The 23,109-nt window shown below is 35.8% G+C and overlaps 1 protein-coding gene across 2 annotated transcripts; it reads right to left on the bottom strand.

Annotated features, from left to right (window-relative positions):
• Positions 1–438: 438 nt before the first annotated feature.
• On the bottom strand, positions 439–23,056 carry foxm1 (forkhead box M1). 2 transcript variants are annotated; one of them, XM_039769523.1, is made up of 9 exons: positions 22,854–23,056; positions 21,421–21,960; positions 20,509–20,648; positions 17,043–17,237; positions 15,410–15,538; positions 14,901–14,954; positions 5,900–5,939; positions 4,653–4,825; positions 439–2,093 (listed from the first exon to the last, which is right to left on the bottom strand). In XM_039769523.1, exons 2-9 carry the CDS (start codon positions 21,917–21,919, stop codon positions 1,311–1,313), a joined length of 2,013 nt encoding a protein of 670 aa, XP_039625457.1. In that variant the 5' UTR covers positions 21,920–21,960; positions 22,854–23,056; the 3' UTR covers positions 439–1,310. The 2 variants fall into 2 exon arrangements, with proteins under 2 accessions (XP_039625457.1, XP_039625458.1); XM_039769524.1 differs by having other exon boundaries at positions 20,509–20,642.
• Between the last annotated feature and the right edge of the window lie 53 nt (positions 23,057–23,109).

Below are 23,109 nucleotides of genomic sequence, written 5' to 3'. Positions count from 1 at the left end.
GTTTGATTGTTGTTAAATTCCCACAAAAATACAACTAAACAACAGCTTTATTTTTTTGTAATTAGAAATAAAAAGCAAACTAAATACACTAACTGGGATGTGGTTAATATTTTTTCATTTTATAGACAGTATTCGAGCGAAGTGGGAGATTAGTGTTACATCACTGCCTAGCTAATATGGTAACAAAAATATCTTTAAATTGTCCCACTGGGATCTATTACTTCAAAGGGCATTCACTGGATGCTTCCGACTGGGAGGTTCCCACCTATCCCATTGTAACGAATACCACCTAGAAAACACATTTGTTCCACCATAACAAACACACCATAAAATAGAGTCTACAATAGCAGCACACAAACAGGGCAATGTTTTGACCAACACTTTAATAATTTTAACAGATCTTATATATATATATATATATATATATATATGGTACAAATAAACTGATGCTGGTAAAGTAGTTAAAGTAGAATAATAAAAATAAACAGTACATATAAAGTACCCTCAAAAAGTACTATTACAACAATAAATGTAAAAAATGTTATAAAAGCAATGCAAAAAAATGTGTGTATTACTACAGCACTTATCTAAAATTTCAAAGACATACAATATATACAAGATGAAAACAATTTAAAGCAGATGGATTGATTCTAGCCTAGCACAGTAGTGTACTACAACAAGATAATAACATTACAAAATTATGTTAAGTAGAATTTTAGTTTTATTAATCAAACTATACAAAAAGGTGCAAAGTGAAAATTATTAAAATAAAATATTTACAATTGTAACTTAAACAATATGAGTTAGGTGCATTGCAAGAATTGTGGCATAATATTTGAATGCCTGGGAAATGTTATGAATGCTTGTATGTATTTGTAGTAAGCTAATAAAATAAAAAAGAGAAACTCACAAGCCAATTTTAAAGAGAAAACAGAACTTCAATACCAAGCAAAGGTATTTACACTAGTAAGCATGGGGTCATATATGACCCCCCATGCTAACTACAACATGCTTATTTTTTAATCTTGTTATGCAAGAACACTTTCTAATTATCCTATCCAATAACAGAAGCTTATTTTTTCTTTAACACTGCCAATGAAAGTGATTATTTAGAACATTGCAAAGTGACTTGGACATTTGTTTACAATAAAATAACATACACATTCACACAGCAAAAGTGTATTTTTAGAAAACTGATCTTTTAGACAAACATTTCAGTTACATTTCCAAATAAACCATAGAACAGTTACGTCTCTTAAATATTCAACAAGCTTGCTACAATGTGACTTCCGTTGGACTTAAGATGTAATTCACGTTAATTCTGGGATTAGCTGAGACCAACTGATATTGCCCATTTCCGATTCTTCATCCTCTAGCCAAGTGAAACTGACATCTACCAAAACCTTGCTGAGGCTGTCATTCATAGTGTCCAAAACCAACCCTTCAGTCACTGACCGATTTTTGCCAGGTGTTCCTATCTGAAGTGCACGTGAACAACGCCTGGACTTAGAAGATTCTGCCAGACAACCAGAAGGAAGGTCCAGGGAATCCATAGCAGGGCTGTTGAGCAGGTTTGTAGGAGAGTCAAAGAAGGGCACATCCTTAAATGGAGTGCTGCTAAAGCTGAAGCCAGTGGTATCCTCTGGGAAGGTCACAAACTGTTCAGTGCGAATAGGACTGAACTCCAAAAGATTTTCATCGTCTTTTTTAAGTGGGGTAATTTTCCAGGGTGCTTGCTGATGGTGAGAAAGCACTTGATCTTCTTCCGAAAACTTACTGGGTGTAGATGAGTCAGGATGACTACCCTTAATAGGTGTTTTGAAAGTGCACTTCTTAATAGGACTTTCCAGTTGTGTGTCTTGCAAAGTAGACAAATCTGATGAAACTCCAGAGTCGAACATGCTGGACTCAGGAAAAAGAATGACAGGCTCTTCTGCAATTGGAAGGATAAGCCGCTGCTTCCTGCGTGAGCTGCTCTTTGTTTTGTCTATAGATAATAAGGAAGAATTTGCCAAAGATGGCTGTGATTTAGGTGTTGCAGGCAGGTTATCTTTTTTAATTTCCTTTGGATTTTGGGATGGTATTGCTGTTACCTAAAAATATGAAATAGATAATTATGAAACCTCAAACTATTCACAAAATGACTATGGATTTGAAGAAACAGGCATTGTTGCATGTGAACAAAGTAAGATGGCTGCTTTAAAGTGCTGGTATCTTTTGAAAATGATATAAATCCCTTACTACCCAGACTGAAAACAACTTTCCCGAACAGCAATATACAGGTGCCGGTCATAAAATTAGAATATAATGACAAAGTTGGTTTATTTCAGTAATTCCATTCAAAAAGTGAAACTTGTATATTAGATTCATTCATTACACACAGACTGGTGTATTTTAAATGTTTATTTCTTTTAATTTTGATGATTATAACTGACAACTAATGAAAGTCCCAAATTTAGTATCTCGGAAAATTAGAATATAATTTATTAATATTAAGTTGTAGTACACTATATTAATATTATATTAATATATAGAAGAGGAAGATATTCTAATTTTATGACCGGCACCTGTATGCTCACATTTAATAATTTAATCTCTGTATTCAGTGTGATACCACACTTTTTTATAATCAGGAATTCAGTTTACAGATAATACTATGACTCATTCTCCTGCATTCATGCAGGCAATAGACAAACCAGTGTAATATTTCTTTTCTTTTAATACGTTTAAACGATGTTTTTTCTGTTTCAGCCACTAGATGAAATTTTTAGTTAATATGTATATCTATATATCTACTGTATCTATCTATATATCTATATGGAGAGAGAGAGAGAGAGAAAGAAACATAATAGAATGAATTAATAAACATAAGAAAAAGGACTGAAGGTACCTCAAGGGTTAACTAAATATAGCTTAAAGCTTAAACACATGAGGTCTGTCTCATCTTAGAGGAACCACCAACTGGGTTTTCCAAAGTTAGAATGAGGTAAATGAGTAATGAACAACCCCTTAGAAAGAGAAGATAAACTGATGGGAAAGACCAAACACCCCCTTATAAAGCAGTGATAAGATCAATAGAACGAGCCACAAACACCCCTCCTAAGGAAGCAGTGTTCAGAATAACGGGAGAATCGACATGAATGAGAAATTACTTGTTGCTCATTTGATTGGATAAAGGTAATAAAGTTCTGCATATTAGGAGTCAGATGACATGATTTATTAGATGAGGTAATGATAATAGAAAAGTATAAAAGACAATGCATTGATTAATTGATTGCTCACTCCATGGACTGAGACATTTGTGCATAACTCTATGCAAAGAAAGAAAAAATATATTGGTAAACAGTGAGAATGGGCCCAGATGAGGGGAGACTGTCTTTCACTAATATGCCGGAATTCTATGAGTAAGCAAATAAAGCATACGACCAGAGAAGCACACATGACATTATTTACAGCATCTGAAAGTTCTTAAAGCTTTTGATAGGTTAGACATGACACTAATAGAAGTGTAAATTCAAGGCATGTGTACAGGTGGGGCCAAATTAGCTTAAACACCAGGAATAAAACTTATGGTGTGAGAAACATTTTCAGAATTAGGAGATGTTAAAAGTGGTATCCATCAAAGATTTGTACTAATTCTGCTGTTCTTTAATATGCATTAATGATTTTAGTAAGAATATAAAAAAAAACTAAGCCAGTTAAGATTGTAGAGGATGCCAAATTAGGTGGAAGTGCAGATAATCTAGAGAAGATCAAATTATTGCAGTGGAGGCGAGAGTAGAGTTTAGGCAAATTAAATTTAATATAAATCAATTTAAGGTATTACATGTAGGGAAGAAGTAAAAATGTTAAATTTGAATAGACAATGGGAAATCTGAAACTGAAAATACAGCTAGTGGCAGGAGCCATAAAGTTGGCCAATAAGATTTTGAAATATACAGTTAGCAAATGTGTATAGTATAGCCTAAGGGAAAGCGAGTCCTCATCAGTAGTACTGTGTGCCATTTTGGTCTCCATATTTTAAAAAAAAAAAAAAAAAAGACATAGCAGCAGTAGAGAAAGTGCAGTGAAGAGTGATTAGATGATTTCCAAGACTGCAAGGTATGAGCTATGAAGAAAGATTGAAGGAGCTGAACTTTTTTAATACAGTATAAACAAATTGAGATTAAGTGGTCATATGATTGAGGTTTTAACATTTACAAAAGGACATAAATACAGTGGGTCACAGCTAATATTTTAAACTAAGTTCCTCTACAAGAACATGGGGACACAGATGGAAATTTGTGAAGGAATGATTGAAAGATTTTCTTCACAAATGAACCACAGACACATAGAATAAATCACCAAATTGTGTGTAGTGGTAATCAAGTTCAAAACTCAACTAAAAGTTATTTTAGAAACATTGGAAGAGTTTTATTGTACTGAATAGCCCATTTTTGTCAAAATTCTTTGAATATTCTTATACAGTGTAGTATAGGCAATATAATGGACAAAAGTCAAAGACAGTACTATAGTAAACCTTGTTTAATCATTGAATATTTCAGTAGTTCAAACAAACTAAGTAAGCATGTTTCTATAAGATACATCCAGTGATGTTCTGTTAATAATCACTCCTTGGGAACAATAGTATAAATAAATAAACATTTATTTACCTTGGGAGCAATGCGAACCTTTTTGTTAGTCTTTCCCAGTCCACAGACAGCATTCTGATTAGTCTGCAGAGAAAGCTGTGTGGTAGGTGACACCAGGAGAGGAGGTACAAGTAGAGGCTGAATGGGTATTAGATAGGAACCTGCACGTGGCAGTAAGGGCTTCATCCTTTTCTCTGAACAAAAAGTAAGCACACAAAATTTTCAATAAAGAGCAGAATAATCAGTCCATTTGCAGTCAACTAAAAAGTTTACAATTAAGCTGAATTTAGTAGAAATAGTGGCCAAATTCAATTTAAATATGAATCAAAACTTAGTTGCAATCAGTCAACTCTTTCTCCTGAGGAGGTTGAGGTCATTGATGTATGTAGGTACCAGTCTGTAATGACCATTTTATTTTCTATGCAGTAGTGTGCTGAGGAAATACTATAGGAGTGCTTAGGAAGCCAAAAGACTAAATAAACTGAGCAGGAGGTACACAGTAGTGTTGCGGAGCAAATTATTATTAAATGCTTGACAAATGAAGGAGTCATTCCATCTCACATTTATTCAAGCCTTAAAAAAATCAGTTTGGAGATGAGTGTTTCTCTCAGTCTAGAGTGTATGATTGGTGTAAATCATTCAGAGAGGGACATCATCTCTTCGGTCCACTTAAGAAATTTTTAGGAGTAAAGAAATTCATGTTGAATGAGGAGGTTATTGATGCTGTGAAGAACTGGTCAACAAGCAGTCAAAAGACTTCTGGAATTAAGAAGCTTCCTGAGTGCTAGGACAAGTGTATTGCAGTGGTAGGAGACGACATAGAAAAATAGTATGTTGTTTCATTGTATTCAATAAATAAAGTGTAGCTCATAAATTCCTGTTTATATTTGAATGCCCCTCGTACTTATAGATAATTATACGCATATCTGTGTCTTTTTATGTCTGATGCTGTAACTCTGCAATTTCCTTTGGGATTAATACATTTTCTATCTATCAAATAAAAGCATCAAAACAGGAAACTTTGGAATGAGATATATAAATAAAAAATAAGGTCATTTTAAAAATCACTAAAATCCAAAAATACAATAACAGGCCCAAAATATAATGTTAAAATCCATGGCAATAGTACAAAGAAAAAATTGAATACCATGTTTAACAAAAACAGCACATTTAACAGTACATTGCATGATCATATAAACTGTTCTATATATTAAATTGTACAATTCTAGGAATTATTCATACATAGAAAGATTTAGTTTGGTACTTACCAGACACTTTCAAAATAGACTGATGTTGAGGTGCAGATTTCTGATATTTTACCAGAGATTTATTAGGGAAAAAAAGTAATTTATATTAGAATTTTACATAGGAAATCTGCATGGAAAAAATTAAGCAAGACTTGCATAGATGGTCAACCCTTCATCTTACTCTAGCTGGAAGAAAATAACACTGTTAAGATGAAAATTCTTCCTAAGCTCCTTTTTGTATTTCAAAACATCCCAATATACATCAATAAATCATTTTTTAAGCAATTAGATTAACAATAACCCCATTTATTTGGAACTCAAAACATCCACATATCCAAAGAGCGATCCTACAAAGACAAAAGACAGAAGGTGGCATGGCTCTACCTGACTTCCAGTTTTATTACTGGGCAGCAAACATACAAGCTATTAAAACCTGGACACAAATAGAAGAACAAACACAGGCTTGGTCCGCAATAGAAATAAAACCCTGCAGTACTTCTTTATATTCCCTGCTCTGTGCCCCAATAAATACAAGTTATCAGCAATATACTAATAACCCAATTGTGCTTCACTCACTTAGAATATGGAACCAAAGTAGAAAGCATTTTAAGATGGAGAAGCTTTTATCTGTGGCACCTCTGCAAGAGAACCACCTCTTTCAACCTTCATGAACATATGCAGTTTTTAATATCTGGAAAAAATCTGGGATTAACTTGCTTAGAGATTTTTATATAGACAACATCTTTGGATCCTATGAACAATTACATTACAAGTTTAACATTCCAGCTACACATTTCTTTCACTATCTTCAAATTAGGAACATTTTGAAACAGAACCTTCCAGATTTTCCTCATCTTGCACCCTCATCCATGCTGGAAAAAATATTGCTCAATTTCAAGGACTCAGACACCATCTCTGCAATATATAAAATCATTTTACAGTCCCTCCCTTTCAAAGATCCAAGAGGACACTGGGAAAAAGATCTCTCAATTAATATATCAGAAAAGGAGTAGAAAGTAGCAATGCAGAGAATTCACTCGAGCTTCATATGTGCAAAGCATACAATTATTCAACTCAAAATTATATATCGAGCACATCGGTCTCGTCTAAAACTCTCCAAAATGTTTCCAGGGCAAGATCCAACCTGCGAACACTGTAATCAAGTCCCAGCCTCACTGGGTCACATGTTCTGGGCCTGCACCAAATTAACATCATTCTGGACCAAAATTTTTAATTACCTTTCAGTCAGCCTTGGTGTCACAATCCCTCCTAACCCATTAACAGCTGTGTTTGGAGTTCTTCCAGATGGGTTTAAAGTGGAGAAAGACAAACAAACTGTGATTGCATTCACTACACTTTTGGCACGCAGACTTATTCTGCTAAACTGGAAAAATCCACTCTCTTCTTTTAAGTCAGTGGGAAACCGATGTTTTATACTATTTGAAATTGGAAAAAATCAAATACAGTACTCAGTTGGAGGATCTGTACAGCTTTTTTGCAAAATATGGCAGGATCTAATCAGTAATATTTTAAAATAAGCTCTTAAAGCACAGAGGAAGCAATTATTTCTGTATTTCTTTTTCTTCTCCATTCATCTCTATTGGCTTATCAAACTTATCAATTTAGGTATGTTTACAAGCCTTAAATTTTACTCCGTTGGCCTTGCTCTCTCTCTCTCAGGGTTGGGGAACGACTTGTTCTTAATTCTACTTTTTGTAAAAATTGATTGATGTGTATGGAATGATTGCAATAAAATTAAAAAAAAAAAAAGAATATTACATAGGAAAAAGCACTAAGATATGCAAACTGTTACATACAAACTTCAAAGTCTTCTTTTACCAATACATTTTTTACACTAGAATGGCATTTTAGACAAATATCATTACTCTAAACAGGTGCTTTCTCTCACCATACAGCTCACTGCTATTAGTAGTTTTGGGATACCATAAATATGAGTGTAGATTACAACTAAAATATTATGCAGCAGACACCAAAGGAGAATGTACACGATCATCCTAGCCAACAAGAATATATCCTGCTGTCCAGAAAGAGAGTAAGGGCTGGAAATTCACAAATATATCAGCCCACTACTAGGTTGGTTTCATTTACTTCATACTAATGCATTTTATTTGGATTAGACTTTAGTACAGCTCTTATTTCAGATAAGATGTTCAACATCTTCTAGTATATACACTTGCAAGCCAGTATAGCTAATCCCTCCTGTACATAGCTTATCGTCCCAGTAGCACAACAATGTATGTTAGGACAGTAGGTAACTTCTGAGACTTGGAGAAGTGGCGTACTGAAAAGCTGGCAGCGTCACATTGTGGTCAGCACATGACTACAAACTATGATTGCTATTCACCTTGCAGGGTACAAATTACTGGCATGCATTCTTTGACATATGCATCAAAACAGAACCTCATACAATACTACTGTGCCTGGGGCTGCCGACGTAGTAGCAGCAGAAGTTACCAGGGCAGTGCTGAGAAGTGGGCTACTGGGTACTCCTGTCATGGCATCGAGTGAATACAAGCATTGGATGCTGATAAAAGGAATGTGACACAGAAGAACTACCTCATATTTGCGACATGGAACATCCAAAGTTAGAAAAATCTAAATATTACTTGTGAAACATTAAGATACAACATCAATCTGACTATTCTCACAGAGCTTTGCTTTGCTGGGTCTGGGTATGCTCATCTGCAGCAAAATCAATGACAATTGACTACATCTGTTGAGCTTTGCTTCCTATAAATACCTTATCATTGCTGATATATATTTCTGGCATAAATCTATCCACAAGATGGCGTGGTCGTCCTGTACCTTGAATGTTCCTAGCATGATCAACTACTTCCTGATTAATCATCAGTTCAAATCAATGATCCAGGAGTCAGAAGGGGAGCAGAAGTTGGTTCTGATCATCAAACTGAGACTGAAAGCAGTGCCAAGATATTATCAGCCTACTCGATAAGACCAAGCTCAGCTTATGCAATCACCATATAACAAACAGTTCCAAATTCAGTTGTGTAACCACTTCTACAAACTGCAATGGTTGGAAGACATTGACAAACAGTGACAGATACCATAGCAGTTATCTGCCCAAAGGTGGAGAAGAAATGACAAGAGAAGAGGTTTCAGATGACACCATTAAAGGTTACCCAGCAAAGAAATACACACAAACTCATTGACGCAACTCGAGCAAAGGAAATCTAAAGACTGAAAAGCAAGAAATAACAATTCTGGTATATGTTTGATGCTTAGATGGAGGTGGCCTCTGGAAGTGACAATCAAGGGATGCTTTTCTCCACTCTGAAAATGCTAACAGGCAGGTTCAGTCAGCCATTCATGAACATCCAAAACACAGCAGGCCGGAGCACTCAGTCCACTGATAAGACCCTGGAATGCTCGAAGCAGCATTTCGACATGCTCCTGAATTACAAACCACCAACTCACCTTGATACAGAGCTCCTGGCAAAGTGAAAAATCGAAGAGTCAAGAAAATCGGAAATCACTGAAACCATCAAAAAACTCAAGACTAGAAAGACCCCTGGCCCTAAAGTGGTGAGAGCCAAAGCATTCAAACAGGTAGTGTTCCCCTGGCTAAAAAGCTACATAAGCTCATTATATCAATATGGAATGCAGAACACATTCCTGCAGAAATTAGCCGAAATTGACCTCATATTCAATAAGGGCGATAAGACATGATGTCAAAACTACAGGGTAATAAGTCTCCTATCAGTGGCTAGGAAAGTACTCACATAGATCGTCTGAGCCTATCTACAACCATTCTGTGAATCCACCACAACACAAAAGTAACGTGGCTTCAGGCCAGGGTGAGGCTCTATTGATCAGATCTTTCCAGTCAAGCACATGTTCAAAGAGAGTCTGAAGATGCAGCAAGAAAACCAATGCAGTCTTCATCAGTTTCAAGAGTGCCTTTGACCATGACTGACGGGAATCCATGTGGAAGGTGCTAAAAGCAACTGGAGTGCCATCAAAACTGGTCAGTGTTATCACGGATTTCTACAACATCAGCCAAAGCAGAGTGAGATTGTATGACAGGAAATCCTGCAGTTTCCTCATCCAAACCAGTGTAAGACAAGGCTGCATGCTCTTTCCACTCCTTTTCAATATCATCATCAAATGGGCTTTGGGGAAAATCTTAGCTGGCTGACCTGGAGAGATACAGTATGTAGCACCAATGGCCTGACATTCAGAGGTGCAGCCTACATATAATATGAGCAAATGGTCCGAGGCAAGTATAATTCTGTTGGAAAACTGATCTTTTACAGTATGCTAAATATGACTGGTAATATCAATTTGTGCATTTTATTTTGGCCCATTTTTGTTTTAGAATTATTTAGAAAATGACTCTTAAGTTCTGGACACAGAGCTCATGTGGAAAATGTTCTGTAAATGAAAGAGCAGGCAGGTACAAATTACTTTATTACTGCGTATACTTGTGTATAAGTTGGGTCTTGAAACCCAAAAATAAAATCGATCGTAAAATCAGAACCCGACTTATACACCCATTCAAAAATATGAAATTTAAATTTATTATTATTTTTGTTTACATCTCCTTGCTTCCTCAAATCTCACACCAGTTTCTCAAACACATCGGATTTTGTTGCAGTAGGGCAGTTACCATTTTCTTTCCCCATTTCAACAACTTTTAATTTAAAACCAGCTTAATATTTTCTTCCGATTGAATGCTCCATCATAGATAAGGGATGCTCTTACAATAAAGGTGTATGAGGGTGTGAGATACAAAAAACACTAAACAGTGCAAATGTCTCTTCGGAATAGTTTGGGTATTACTGTGTGGTCATGTAGGCACAATACATATAAAAAAAGGCAGCTCTGTGGTTTCTCACTCAGGTGGGTGTTAGCATATCATAATCTCTTGGACCGATAGTGTGAGTTTTCCGTATTCGACTTATATGACAGACATTATAAAATACTAGAAATTATATGGTAAAATCAAGCCACGGCTTATCCATGGGAAAACTTAAACGCAAGTATATACGGCAAGTCATTAATATTTAGGAGGTAGTTCCCCAAGACTGTCAGATTTTAGAAGCAGATATGCAAAATAGACAGGAATTATGGGAAAATAAGTATAAATTATTAAAGAGTGTCATTGTTTATTAGAATGCATATGTTTAAGCTTAGATAAAGTAACCAGTGTGTAAATGATTGTAAAAAATATTTAAAATGGAGGCTTGAGACCTTATGATGAACATGTTTTGAGTCTAGTCAAAAGTAACTTAGTCAACAATCAACCAGACCATGGGAACTTCTCATGTGTCCCAAACTTTGACTGATGCAGTATCTATACTAATAAAAGGCAAAGCCCTCACTGACTGACTGACTGACTCACTCACTGACTCATCACTAATTTTCCAACTTCCCATGTAGGTAGAAAGCTGAAATTTGGCAGGCGTATTCCTTACAGATTACTTACAAAGGTTAAGGTTTCATTTCGAAATTCTGCACGTAACAGTCATAACGGTTGACAACAGTCGACAACGTCCGCCATGTTGAACTTTCTTATTTATGGCCCCATCTTCACGAAATTCGGTAGGCGGCTTCCCTGCGCTAACCGAAACCGATGTACTTACTTATTTCGATGGTATGACGCCGCTGTCAGCCGCCATATTGAACTTTCCAACGTCACTAATTCTCCAACTTCCCGTGTAGGTAGAAGGCTGAAATTTGGCAGGCTCATTCCTTACAGCTTACTTACAAAAGTTAAGCAGGTTTCATTTCGAAATTCTACGCGTAATGGTCATAACTGGAAGCTGTTTTTCTCCATTTACTGTAATGGAGATGAGCTTGAACGCCGTGGGGGCGGAGTTTCGTGTGACATCATCACGCCTCCCACGTAATCACGCAGTAATCACGGTCAACAACGTCCGCCATGTTGAACTTTCTTATTTATGGCCCCATCTTCTCGAAATTTGGTAGGCGGCTTCCTTGCACTAACCGAAACCAATGTACGTACTTATTTCGGTGGTATGATGCCACTGTCAGCCGCCATATTGAACTTTTCAACGGTCTTTGTTACTTATGGGCCCGTCTTCAAGAAATTTGGTACAGTTAGTTCCCAACACTAACTGAATCCTACTTACGTACATATATACGTCCATAGCCTGCAGCTCGGTCACCGTGTGAGATGGCGTTGGGTCCCCCATCCCAACACCTCCCACGTTGTTGGCTGCCTGCCTATATAAGACTGTCCGTCGCTCGTCTCTACATTCCCTTCCTTGCTTCGCCACAGGATTCACGTCTCCCTACTGATAACTACAGCTTTTTTGTTTAATCCACGGCTTCTCCGCTGTTTTATTGTTTGTTTATTACAATTATAGATATTGTATAGGTATTTTAGACTTACTTTACATTGCTCAGGTACCCATTTCCTTTATCATTCCAACCCCCATTACCATGTCTATCGAGGTGATCACTATCGATCAAAGAACTGTCACCTACCGAGTGGTTTCCATGCCCGGAGATGGCACCTACCTTTTCCATTCTCTTTGTTACATATTGCACAGCCATATCAGGCTCACTCTTGATATCCGGAGGAACATTGTGTCTTATGTATTGAATGACTGGGACAGGTTCAAGGTGTGGACTGATGACGTTACAGGAGATAATTATACTACACAGGAGCACTATAAGAGTGAAATGCTTAAGCCCTTCACCTATGATTCTGCATGCGAGTTGATGGCTGCCGCTGAATTGTTCGGTTGTCGCTTTCAAGTGTACCGAAATGGCCAAATATTTTACACCTTTCGACAACCGCCAATGCCTCTTAAACATCTTAGATCGATAGGTGACGATTTCAGTAGTGGACACTTTGATGTTTATGAATGTTTAAACTCTCAAAAGCTGGATGTGATTTTATCGATGAAACCGGTTGTTTGCTTACAACGCTTGACAGATTCCGAATGTCACTTCAACACAACAAATCCTGCAAATACTGTCATAATTGAAACAAACCATGAAACTCAAACCGATTATGACAGCAGCAATCCAAGCTGTGAGATTTGAAACAAGATTACTGTTCACATGGCCAACTGTAAGTTGCATGCTCAAGAGAAAGCTCAGCGCACAGCTTGGTCATGTTATAACCGGAAGGCCGAACTGACAACATGGTATACAAAGAGATCCTTAACAAATAATTATTGGCATATTTTCCCCCAGTTTAAAGAGGTAAAATTTTCTTCTTAATAAAAATTTCAATGCAGTACTTCGCCGCCGCGAAGCGCGGGTATTTTGCTAGTCTTACATAAGGCAGGGTTTTATTGTGAAAAGCGGTAGTCAGCAAGACCCTATAAATTCAAAGGATTTCAAAAAGGCACAGAGAGAGAGAGAGAGAGAGAGAGAGAGAGAGAGAGGCAGAGAGACATCAGAACTACCAAGATTAGGAAGTCAGGTCAGGTTGGGGAGTATGCACTGGTACAGTGCGTTGCCACACCCTCCACACAACAAAACAGCTTGGGATCCGGGTTGACAACCCCCAGGCATACATGCAGTCCAGTCCCACCCTCTAGAAATGACTATCCATCTGCCGCAGCCAGGTGTTACCTGGGCACCCCCTTGGCCTGGTCCAGCTGCTTGGGTCCTCAACAACGAGGATCCTGCAATCCGGATCACCCTCGGGGAATCACGCCACATGGTCATAGTGCCATAACTGATACTCCCTCACAATACAGGTAATGTGCCTCATTCTGGACTCCATGAGTAACCGCTCATTCGACACAAAGTCAAACCAGTGGTACCCAGACTAGGAGGAGAGAGAGAAACAACTGCCAAAGACAACTTGTTCTGACTTTGCCATATACAGACTGCCTCTTCACTACCAAGCATCATGCCTGGTTTAAGAAACCAAAGACTGCAACAACCAAAGCCATAACCACTTGAAATTAAGTTTATGGTCTGCCTCTGATTTGAATTACTCAGGCTGTATGTTTTCATGTCCAACATTTAAACCTGGTTTCTCCTTCAAATAAACATAATGATTGAAATAGTTGAGTATTGTTTTACTAAAGTTGTCCTGTTGTTTACTGACATTTAGCAATGGGACAATGACTGTTTATAACACAAACTGTATCCATTTAGGTATTGTACTGTCAAGGGTAATGATTAGCCCTTGGTGTCTGTTAGACTGTGTAGCCGTTTCAAAGGTAGCCATTGGGATATGAAGTCCCAAAAAGAAGAAGCCGTTCCTGGCTTTTGCTAGGGTATTCTGAAGTGTAGCCCTTTCAATGGAAACAATGTGTAGACAGATCGACATGTAAGTGAATCTCAGCAAGGACACTTTGTGAGCAAAATGGCTTCTAGCCCCTGGTAAGGTATTGAAGTAGCTAGCCTTGGCCAAAGTTTACATATTCTTGCTTTGTAGTTGAGCTTTATCTGTGTCGAGTGAATGTTGAATAGGTAGTTCTGCAGGACATAAGTGTGAATCAAGGCTAACAGTTTAGGCATTTCCAGTATTAACTTGTCCACCAATACAAAAAAAAACATTAGAGGTTAAAGTTCCTTTCCTGGATACTTTTACACCACAAAATGTCAAGTATCTTAAATGAACATGCAAATTGTCCAAAACATACTAATTTCTGTGGAAAAATTGATATTCTCTAATTGAAATCATTATATAAATTATATAAATTGTTTTAAATTTATGAAAAATACAGTTAAAGCATCTGTGATATTGAAATATGTCAATAACTCCAACATTTTTATATTCTTCTTGAACAACAACATTAAGATTTAACAGATGGTTTCTAAATACTTTTGTGAGTGTTGAAAATTTGACAATCCAGAGTGCAAAGTTTTTTTTCCTCTCTTTGAGGCTACAATAATTAACATAGTGCAGTATTTTGAAAATGTTTCATGAGGCAATAAACATCACTTTACGCTCAGAAGGTCCACTTAGACCTTTATATTTCTTCAGGAATATTTTAATTAGTTCCCATTTCACAAAGTAAACAAACTTTTTAAAATAAAAACTTACTTGTTCACAGATCTGTACTGTCAACAAGGGAGGTGTTGCAGATAATTCTGCTGGCTGGGGGAATACACAAAAGAAAAATGTAACACAAGGCAGACTGGGAGCACAAGGTAACATAAAAAGATAATTCAGATTCCCAGCTCAGTGTTAATTAGGCATGACTTTTAAATAAACAATATATTCAATGGATAAGCCATTACAATAGTGTGAAAATTTAGAAATTGGTTTCATTGTGTTGTCATTCATATTACAAAGACAAACACAAATAAAACCAAAATCAACTACATTTAATGCACAATAAAAATAAAAAAGGTTTATTTCTTTCATCATTTTCTATAGAAGACATCAAGAATATTACCATTAATTATGAGGTATCAAGACCAGTTTGCATTTTCTATTAAATAAGAACTTATCCTGTGTTTGGGCTTTTCTTTATGTTTAGATTTCAACTGCTAGTTTTAAAAATTAAATATTTTGATAAATTAAGAAAACATTCAAAGTTTACAACTAACTTTATAAACTTGATCCAGTGTTAGACAACGGTTGGCTCCCGGTCGAATAGTCCAAAAGGAGATCTTCCCATCTGCTGTGGTTTCTCTAACAAACATGTCATGAAGAGACAGGTTGTGGCGGATTGAATTCTATCAAATATAAAAAAACAAAACATAGTAAAACGCATTTACATTACACAAAATACTGGGTTATTTTTTTGCTTTGGTTTTGTGATAACATTTGAAACAAATAATTAATATATTTCCAATATATCACACATATAGGGTGGTCCAGGTCTAATTATGCAATTTTCATTACGTTATAACTTATTAAGTTCATTACATAGAAAATCACCCAAAAAATTCCGGACCATCGAGAGGTGTGCGAACTGACAACATGAAGAATCGTCTTCACACCAAACTGGAATCGTTCCTGCATAAATCAAAGTCATCCAGGCGATCTGGATCTGCATAATTAGATCTGGACCACCCTGTAGCATGAAATGTTTGTCATTCTTTAAAACATTTCCCTAAGGACCATTCAAGTTTATAGCAAGGATGTTATGATGGATGAACAGAAAGGAAACAGATGTATAGGAAACAATTATTTGGTTTGGTTTAACCCAATCCATATGAACTGGCTATAATTAATCTCCAAATTTACCCTTGATGCAGTTATTTCACTTTGAAAAGCACAGCAGCAAGAAAAGAAAAAAAATGCTAATAACACATCAGGACCAAAAGTTCTCTTCTCCATTTATCTTACCATAGTGAATGAAAAAAACTACAGTGATGCAAGCATTTAATTATTTTATTGCAGTGTTAACAAACTATAGTGTTGTTATATAAAACAAGCACTATACAAGGATCTGATTCTCACGCCCTGAATATAAAAATTATGGTGTTGTTTGATTGGTAAAATAATTGTGTCTGCATAATAAAATGTTCAAATGTTGTCAAAACCTCTTCATCACAGGTCCTTTTTTCTCACGTCTACGTAAGTGTTTCTCCAGATACTGGTTTTTTTCCCCACATCCTAAAGACACTCAAGACAATGTGCATGTCTCAAGCTTTTTTTCTTACTCAAAATAGGGAAATTATATATAGTTCTTAAAATATTATCTTTGACTGTATGTACTAAGTGCCTGTATTGATAATAAAAGAAACCATATAACACAAAGACAATTTTTTGTTAGAAATGTAGTGTTTTCAAAGAATTTATGTAAAAAAAAAAAAAATACTTTAAAGAACCCTGTCAATTCTCCAAAGGTAATTCAAGTTGAAAATGTTAAATGACAGCAAGGTTACACAGTGGATAATGTTGCTGGCGGAGAGCTCCAAAGACTGTATTTGATCACTGATAGCTTGGAACTTTTTCATATTTGTGTGGGTTTGCAGAGATCTTCAATCATCTAAAAGACTTACACGTTAGGTTAAATAGCATTTCTAAATTGTTCCTGTATCACTAAGTATGGGTGTGCAGTTTAGTGTGCCTTAATTAGTCTTCTCTATAAGTTCTGGTGAAAGCACCATCTAAATCCCAAGGTATACCAACACAGAGGATAAAAAAAGCAGTGAATATAAATTCAAAAACATTATTTTACAATAACTTATTTAAGTTATATTATACCACATCTTACTTATAGTAATTTACCTTCCAGCCCGGCTTTGCAGTTTGCCTGAAATATGGAAAATGTTCTTCTATCCAAATGTAAATTTCTTTCAGGGTCATCTTCTTATCTTTTTTACTGTTGATGGCAAATTGAATCATTGCCATGTATGAGTAAGGGGGTCTTTCATGCTGTTGTTGTTCTTTGAGTGTATGCAAGTCTCTTATTTCAACATCAGCCTAGAAAAAAAAAGGAAAAAAAAGATCAGCAAATATTTAAAAATGTCTTGCCTACTCATTATAACAACAGTAACATAAAAAAAATATGGGATGTAAGCTGTTAGAAATTTCAAAGAGTAATTCATATTTTAATGGAGTAAAATAATTGTCATTACAATTGGTTCACAATTATACAAAATACAAGCTAGAAAAGAGAAAGTTGTATTAATTATTTTCAACCCTGTGACACCACTCCCATATACACAATTTATACAGTTTTATTATTGTTTACAGTATATTGTGCATCCTGTCCATCAAAGCAATCTGATTGGTTAGTTTGGCTTTTTTGAAATGATTGAAAGAGAAAATGCAAGGAGGAGAAAAGGCATAGGAGGCACACTGAAAGAGCTGCTTTTAAAGAAGGGAAGGAAAAGCAGCTAGGATGTGAGAAAGGTGTGTCAAAAATAATGACAGAATCTGAGAAGCAGGCTTTACAGGAACAGATTCAGGCACACATGGATACGCTGAAGGTACACATGAGTCAAGGGATAGAATAATTTTAAAATATTTGCTATTACCTGTCTTTTGACAGCATGATTAGTTACACATAAACCAGCAAGCGAGTACAGTACAGTGCAGGGCAGATAGGATCAGGATACTGGGAGTTCAGTGCACCTTAAGTACTGGAGGATGAAGCTGTTCCTGAAGTGAGTAGAGTGAGTGATGAGGCTCTGGTAGCACTTCCCAGAATGCAGAAGTGAAAACAACAGAGGAGTTGGATGGCTGTTATCAGATGTGATGGATTTGGCTGTCCTCAGGAATTTGGTTGAGTAGATGTTATGAAGCTGTGGAAAGGTCAGTCCCAATGATTTGTAGAATCTATACAGATGTTCCTTTGGAGGAGTTTGTGATCCTGGCATGTCAGAATACCAAACCACACTAATGATCAGGAAACTTTTAATGGTGTGGCGGTAAAAGTTCACTAATATTTTGGTTCCTACCCTAAAGCTCCTTACCCTCCCCAGGAAAAGATACTTTGCTGAACATTTTTGACTATGCATTTGGTGTGGACTGACCACCAAAGGCAGTTGGTGATCTGGACACCGAGGAACCTGAAATTGCTAACTGCCTGGACAGAGGAGTTGTTAATGTGTAGTGGAACATGAGTACTTTTGTTCTTTTTGAAGTTAACAATGATCTCCTTTGTTTTGTCAACATTCAGGAAGTAGTTATTGTTATGGCACTATACAGTCAGGTCTTTTACCTCCCTCCTGTAAGTGGCCTCATCATTGTCGCTGATGAGGCCAATCACAGAAATGCCATCCACAAACTTGATGATGCTGTTGTTCTCATGCTTTGCTACCCAGTCACAGGAGGCTAGACTGTATAGCAACCAGTATAACATGACAGAATAATCAAAATTATGAAGGAAAACAGTAAGGTTTAAGGTTTCTTTATTTAGTCATGTTTACACAAGAAAACATGAAATTTGCCTTCTCAGTTGCATCTAATAACAGACAGAATGAAATAAAACAAACAAATAGAAACAAGACAGGTTAAAGTAAGGCAGTTAGATAATGTATATTTACACCAAAAAAAAAAAAAGGTTACAGGATATATATCAAAACCGCAAACCTTTATCTCCGATATATTTTACTAAAAAGTCAAATGGCACAAGGAAGAAAGAAATTTCAGGAGCGATTTGTGTGGGTTTTCAAAGTGACTATCCTTCCTGATTTACTGAAGTTTAGTTCTACATGTAATGGATACCTGTCATCAGTTGAGATGATTTCCAGTTTCTTTAACATTGCCCTCTGACACACACTAGTCAAATCATCTACATTAGCCCCAATAACTTTAGCTGCATACTTCGTAATCTGCTGGAGCTTTTTTGAGTTTTGGTTTGTCAAACTATTAAACCAGGCAATGAAATTGAAAGTGATCACAGGCTGGACCAGACTGCGATAAAAGGACAACGTGAGGTCCTTGTCTACTTTAAATAGTTTGAGTTTATGGAGGAGAAATAAGTGTTGGTTGCATTTAGAGAATATTTTTTTGTATTAGTATTCCAGTTAAGATTGTTATCTAGGTAAGTTCCTAAGTATTTATATTCAGTCACTATTTCTACCTCCTCCTCCAGAACTACAATGGGTGAACATACAGATTTCTGTCTCTTAAAATCAAATATAATTTCTTTGGTCTTTTTTACATTCAGAGTGAAAGAGTTTTTATTGCACCAGTTTACCATACAGTCCACTTGATTTAGACAGTGGCTTTCATTCTCCCCAGCTATGCATCCTATGAGCATGGTGTCACCAGAATACTTGATAATGGAGCAGTGGTCATTGTTTCATCTCAGGTCACAGAGTAAACAGTAATAGTGATAAGACACACCTCTGGGGACTACCGGTGTTTGAATGAATGACTATTGAAAAAGTGTCCTGTACTTTAACTGTCTGTGAACGATTTAAAAGAAAGCCCTGAATCCATAGTGTAATAAATGGGTTTACATCAATACTGTTCAATTTCCCAATCAGTTAAAATAAGTTCTCCAACTATAAACAAAGAGAGTGGGGGAGTGTAGGCAGAAGTTAATTAAGGGAAAATGTTACAAAGTTTCTCTTACTCAGAAAACTACAGTGACTTATTCACATATTTAAGTGCTTCGCTAAACAGTAATATTTTGGAAACTTTCAAATCTCAACTTGATGATATTTGCAGAATTTAGTATAATAAGAATGTCAATGATAACTTTTTTCATCGAAAAAATAATAATCATACATTAGCTAAACTTTCTACATTCTCTTCTTTATCACTACTCTGTTATTTCAGAATACATATTTTAAATACAGATAATATATTTGTGTACACCAATTCATTTCACTTTAAGCAAGAACTTATTTTGTAATAATAAAAAGTAAATGCATTTTTTTTAACTTCAATTTAAGTTTTCACAAAATATGTCAAATATTGTGTGCTTTTGATAGCAAGCTGCCTTAAAAAATGGAAAATATACTTAATAGATTACAGAAAATGATAATGGCGGAAATATTTTGACACATTACAATTACGTGAAATGTTTTTGTGGACTGTCTTTTTTCTTGGTAGTAGCAGTCAACTACAGAAATTAATATTCCTCTATCACTATAATTTTCTTCTCTGTATGAACTTTACTTGTCATGTGTGCTTCTACTTTCTACTAACGTCAAATATAAAAAATGTGAAATATTATAAAGGAATACACAAATCATACTGTATATAGTAACAGTAGCATGAAACTATGTGTACTTACTTGCTTAGTTTGAGATCCCACACTAAAGTTTTCTTGTGCAGCTTCTTTTTTCACTGTGTGGGAAGGCAGACCATCTGTATTCATTGTGCCTAACCACTGGATGTTGGTCAAACTGTCATCCATTGCAGAGCTATCTATTTCTTACAAGGTAGAAGAATAGACAATCATTTGTGCTATAACAATCATTCACACAGAATACAGCTTCATACAATATTAAAATCAAAGTATCAGCTTAATCTTGAAATCTACAGCTTATAAAACAAGCATCTTGGTAAAGCAGACTGCAGATATAGAAAATGGTACAGCACAGTTGGGGCTATAATTACTGAAAATTTCTGATGCTCACTTATACTAAGAGATCAAATATTGTCTAATAGATTTTTCATCCTCTGTAAAGTGGGTATAGCTCACTAGAATGTTCTTCTATACAGGAAAGAGTTCTGATCAACAATAAAATTACAAGTAAGATATAAACTGTTATTTCTGGTTTAACACTATCATCCATTGTTTAAAAGTATAATTAAGATTCTCCTTTACAGCAATTTAAAAAAATTCTCCAAATACAATATATCACACCATATCAGACAAATTACCATAAAATGTGAAAAGCTGAAGAATACTTATGTGTCCGCATTAATTTTAGCTTAGGAGTTACAAGAAGGGGTAGGTTAATACTAAAAATATTTTTTATTGAAATTATAAAATAATAAGAGAAACTATCAGTTACAGTAATTCATTGTTATTTTAATATGTTGGGGTGGTTTAAAATCTTATTCATTATTTGGAAACCTTTGCATTATGAACATTTTACTTTCTTCTAAAAATGTGCCTTATTTGTAAACAAGGGGCAAATTTAACTAAACAATGCTAAAATAATTGTTATGAATAATGCTATGTAAAGAAATGAACTACCTCCTTGAATGTCTTCATCAGGATTCCTCCCCATTCCTCCAGAAGAATTTGCATGCTCTGGAATGATTTTGGACATACCCAAGGTGTCATACAGTGCTAAATGTGTCCTATCTGAGGCAACATGGGAATCTCGTTTTGTCTGCACTTCAAGTTTCTTTGATATTTCATGTCTATCCCCTCCAACTGCACCTTCTGCACTGCTGAGCAAAATGAATTTGTTTGGACCCTGGGAGCCACATTGTTTTCCTTTGGCAGTCAAGGCTCCAATGACACTTTGGAGATCTGCAGTTTTGGGAATAACCACCACCTGCGTGTTTGGCATTGACGGGTGATCCATAATGCGGATTCCATCTGGAAATTTCTGATCACGGAGAGCAATGAGGTCCCCTTGCTTGCTGTCCTGTTCATTCTTGGAGGCGTTGTCCTCTCTCTGCGTAAGCGATAATTTCTTTCTTTTTAATATAAGGGGCCGTTTTGGGCTCTTTTTCATACTGATCATTGAGGTATAACTCCAAGAAACAATGAGCAGTAATTTCTTGTCTAGAAAACAATAAATTAAAATTAAACAATACAATGAAAATTAAAGGACGCAACACGTTTTATTCATCCTTCACCAGGAAGGTAGAATGCATTTGACATATACTATTATAAAGATGCAGTAATACCGAGCCAAGCTTTTTTTTTTTGTCAAAAACGTAACTAAGTAAAATACACCTCTAGAACCCTTAAAAAAATCTCGTGGGTTCCCCAGTCCTTTTAAAGTTTTTGTTGCACTAGCCTACAAAACTGTATCCGTGCTCCAAAGCTCTCTCTGTCTCTCCTTCTTCTGTTTTTTCTTTAAAGTCCTAATATATTTACACTGTGCATAGATCACAAAACAGTTATTCAAAATAACAACATGATTTGTACCTATATTATGTTTACAGTATAATTCTAATGGCATTAAATCAAAGCAAAACTATAAAATATCTCTTAAATGAAAAATAAGGATTTGGATGGGAAAATAAATTTTATGTAAATCATAACAATTTCGGACCGTAATCGCGTTGTACTTCTTTAATCGGAAACCTATATACGTCAGGATATAAAAATAAATACACAAATCACTTTTACAATAGCAAGTCCTAACGCATTAACAAACTGGATAAAAAAAGAAAAATGTATCGCAAAGTTTGTGACAAAAATAAGCTGTCAATGTGTTACACTTATTGTTATGATTTTTTTTTTATTATACCGCCCGATTATGAACACGGGGATAAAGTATACTTAATTTTACACACACTTTCTTCCTTTTTGTGATAATTATTGATTGCTTTGTCAAAACATATTTCAAACGCTGCAATGAAAAAGGAACTAAATCAAAGTCTGACACAATTTTAGTACGCTCCCAGGATCAGGGCAGTCTTTCTTTGGGGAAACAACTTTAGACTTACCTTCATATTAATCTTAAAAGGATTGTTTTCTTTTTCCGCTCCTGCTCCGATTCAAATTTCGATTTGGCGTGCATATAGTGCTAAAATTAACCAGAACGTTAGAGCTCTGAACTGTCAACGGTGCAATTAACATATCGTTTAAAAACGAAAACTATAGCAATTATGACTGGATCACATCGGAAGCAGTTCTAACAGCGATTTGAATTTTGGCGCTTGACAGCTTCTTCCGGTTCTTGTCTTTCTTCTCGCCAATAGA

This window comes from Polypterus senegalus, chromosome 11 (genome assembly GCF_016835505.1).
Source record: "Polypterus senegalus isolate Bchr_013 chromosome 11, ASM1683550v1, whole genome shotgun sequence".
NCBI classification, from domain to species: Eukaryota; Metazoa; Chordata; class Cladistia; order Polypteriformes; family Polypteridae; genus Polypterus; species Polypterus senegalus.
This window is presented reverse-complemented; position numbering and strand designations above follow the sequence as displayed.

Coding starts and splice junctions, on each gene's coding strand:
- foxm1 (XM_039769523.1), bottom strand. CDS start 21,919: ATGATCAGTATGAAAAAGAGCCCAAAACGGCCCCTTATATTAAAAAGA. Junction 17,238..20,508: donor TGGGATCTCAAACTAAGCAA/GTAAGTACACAT, acceptor TTTTTTTTCTAG/GCTGATGTTGAAATAAGAGA. Junction 14,955..15,409: donor CACTGGATCAAGTTTATAAA/GTTAGTTGTAAA, acceptor GTATTCCCCCAG/CCAGCAGAATTATCTGCAAC.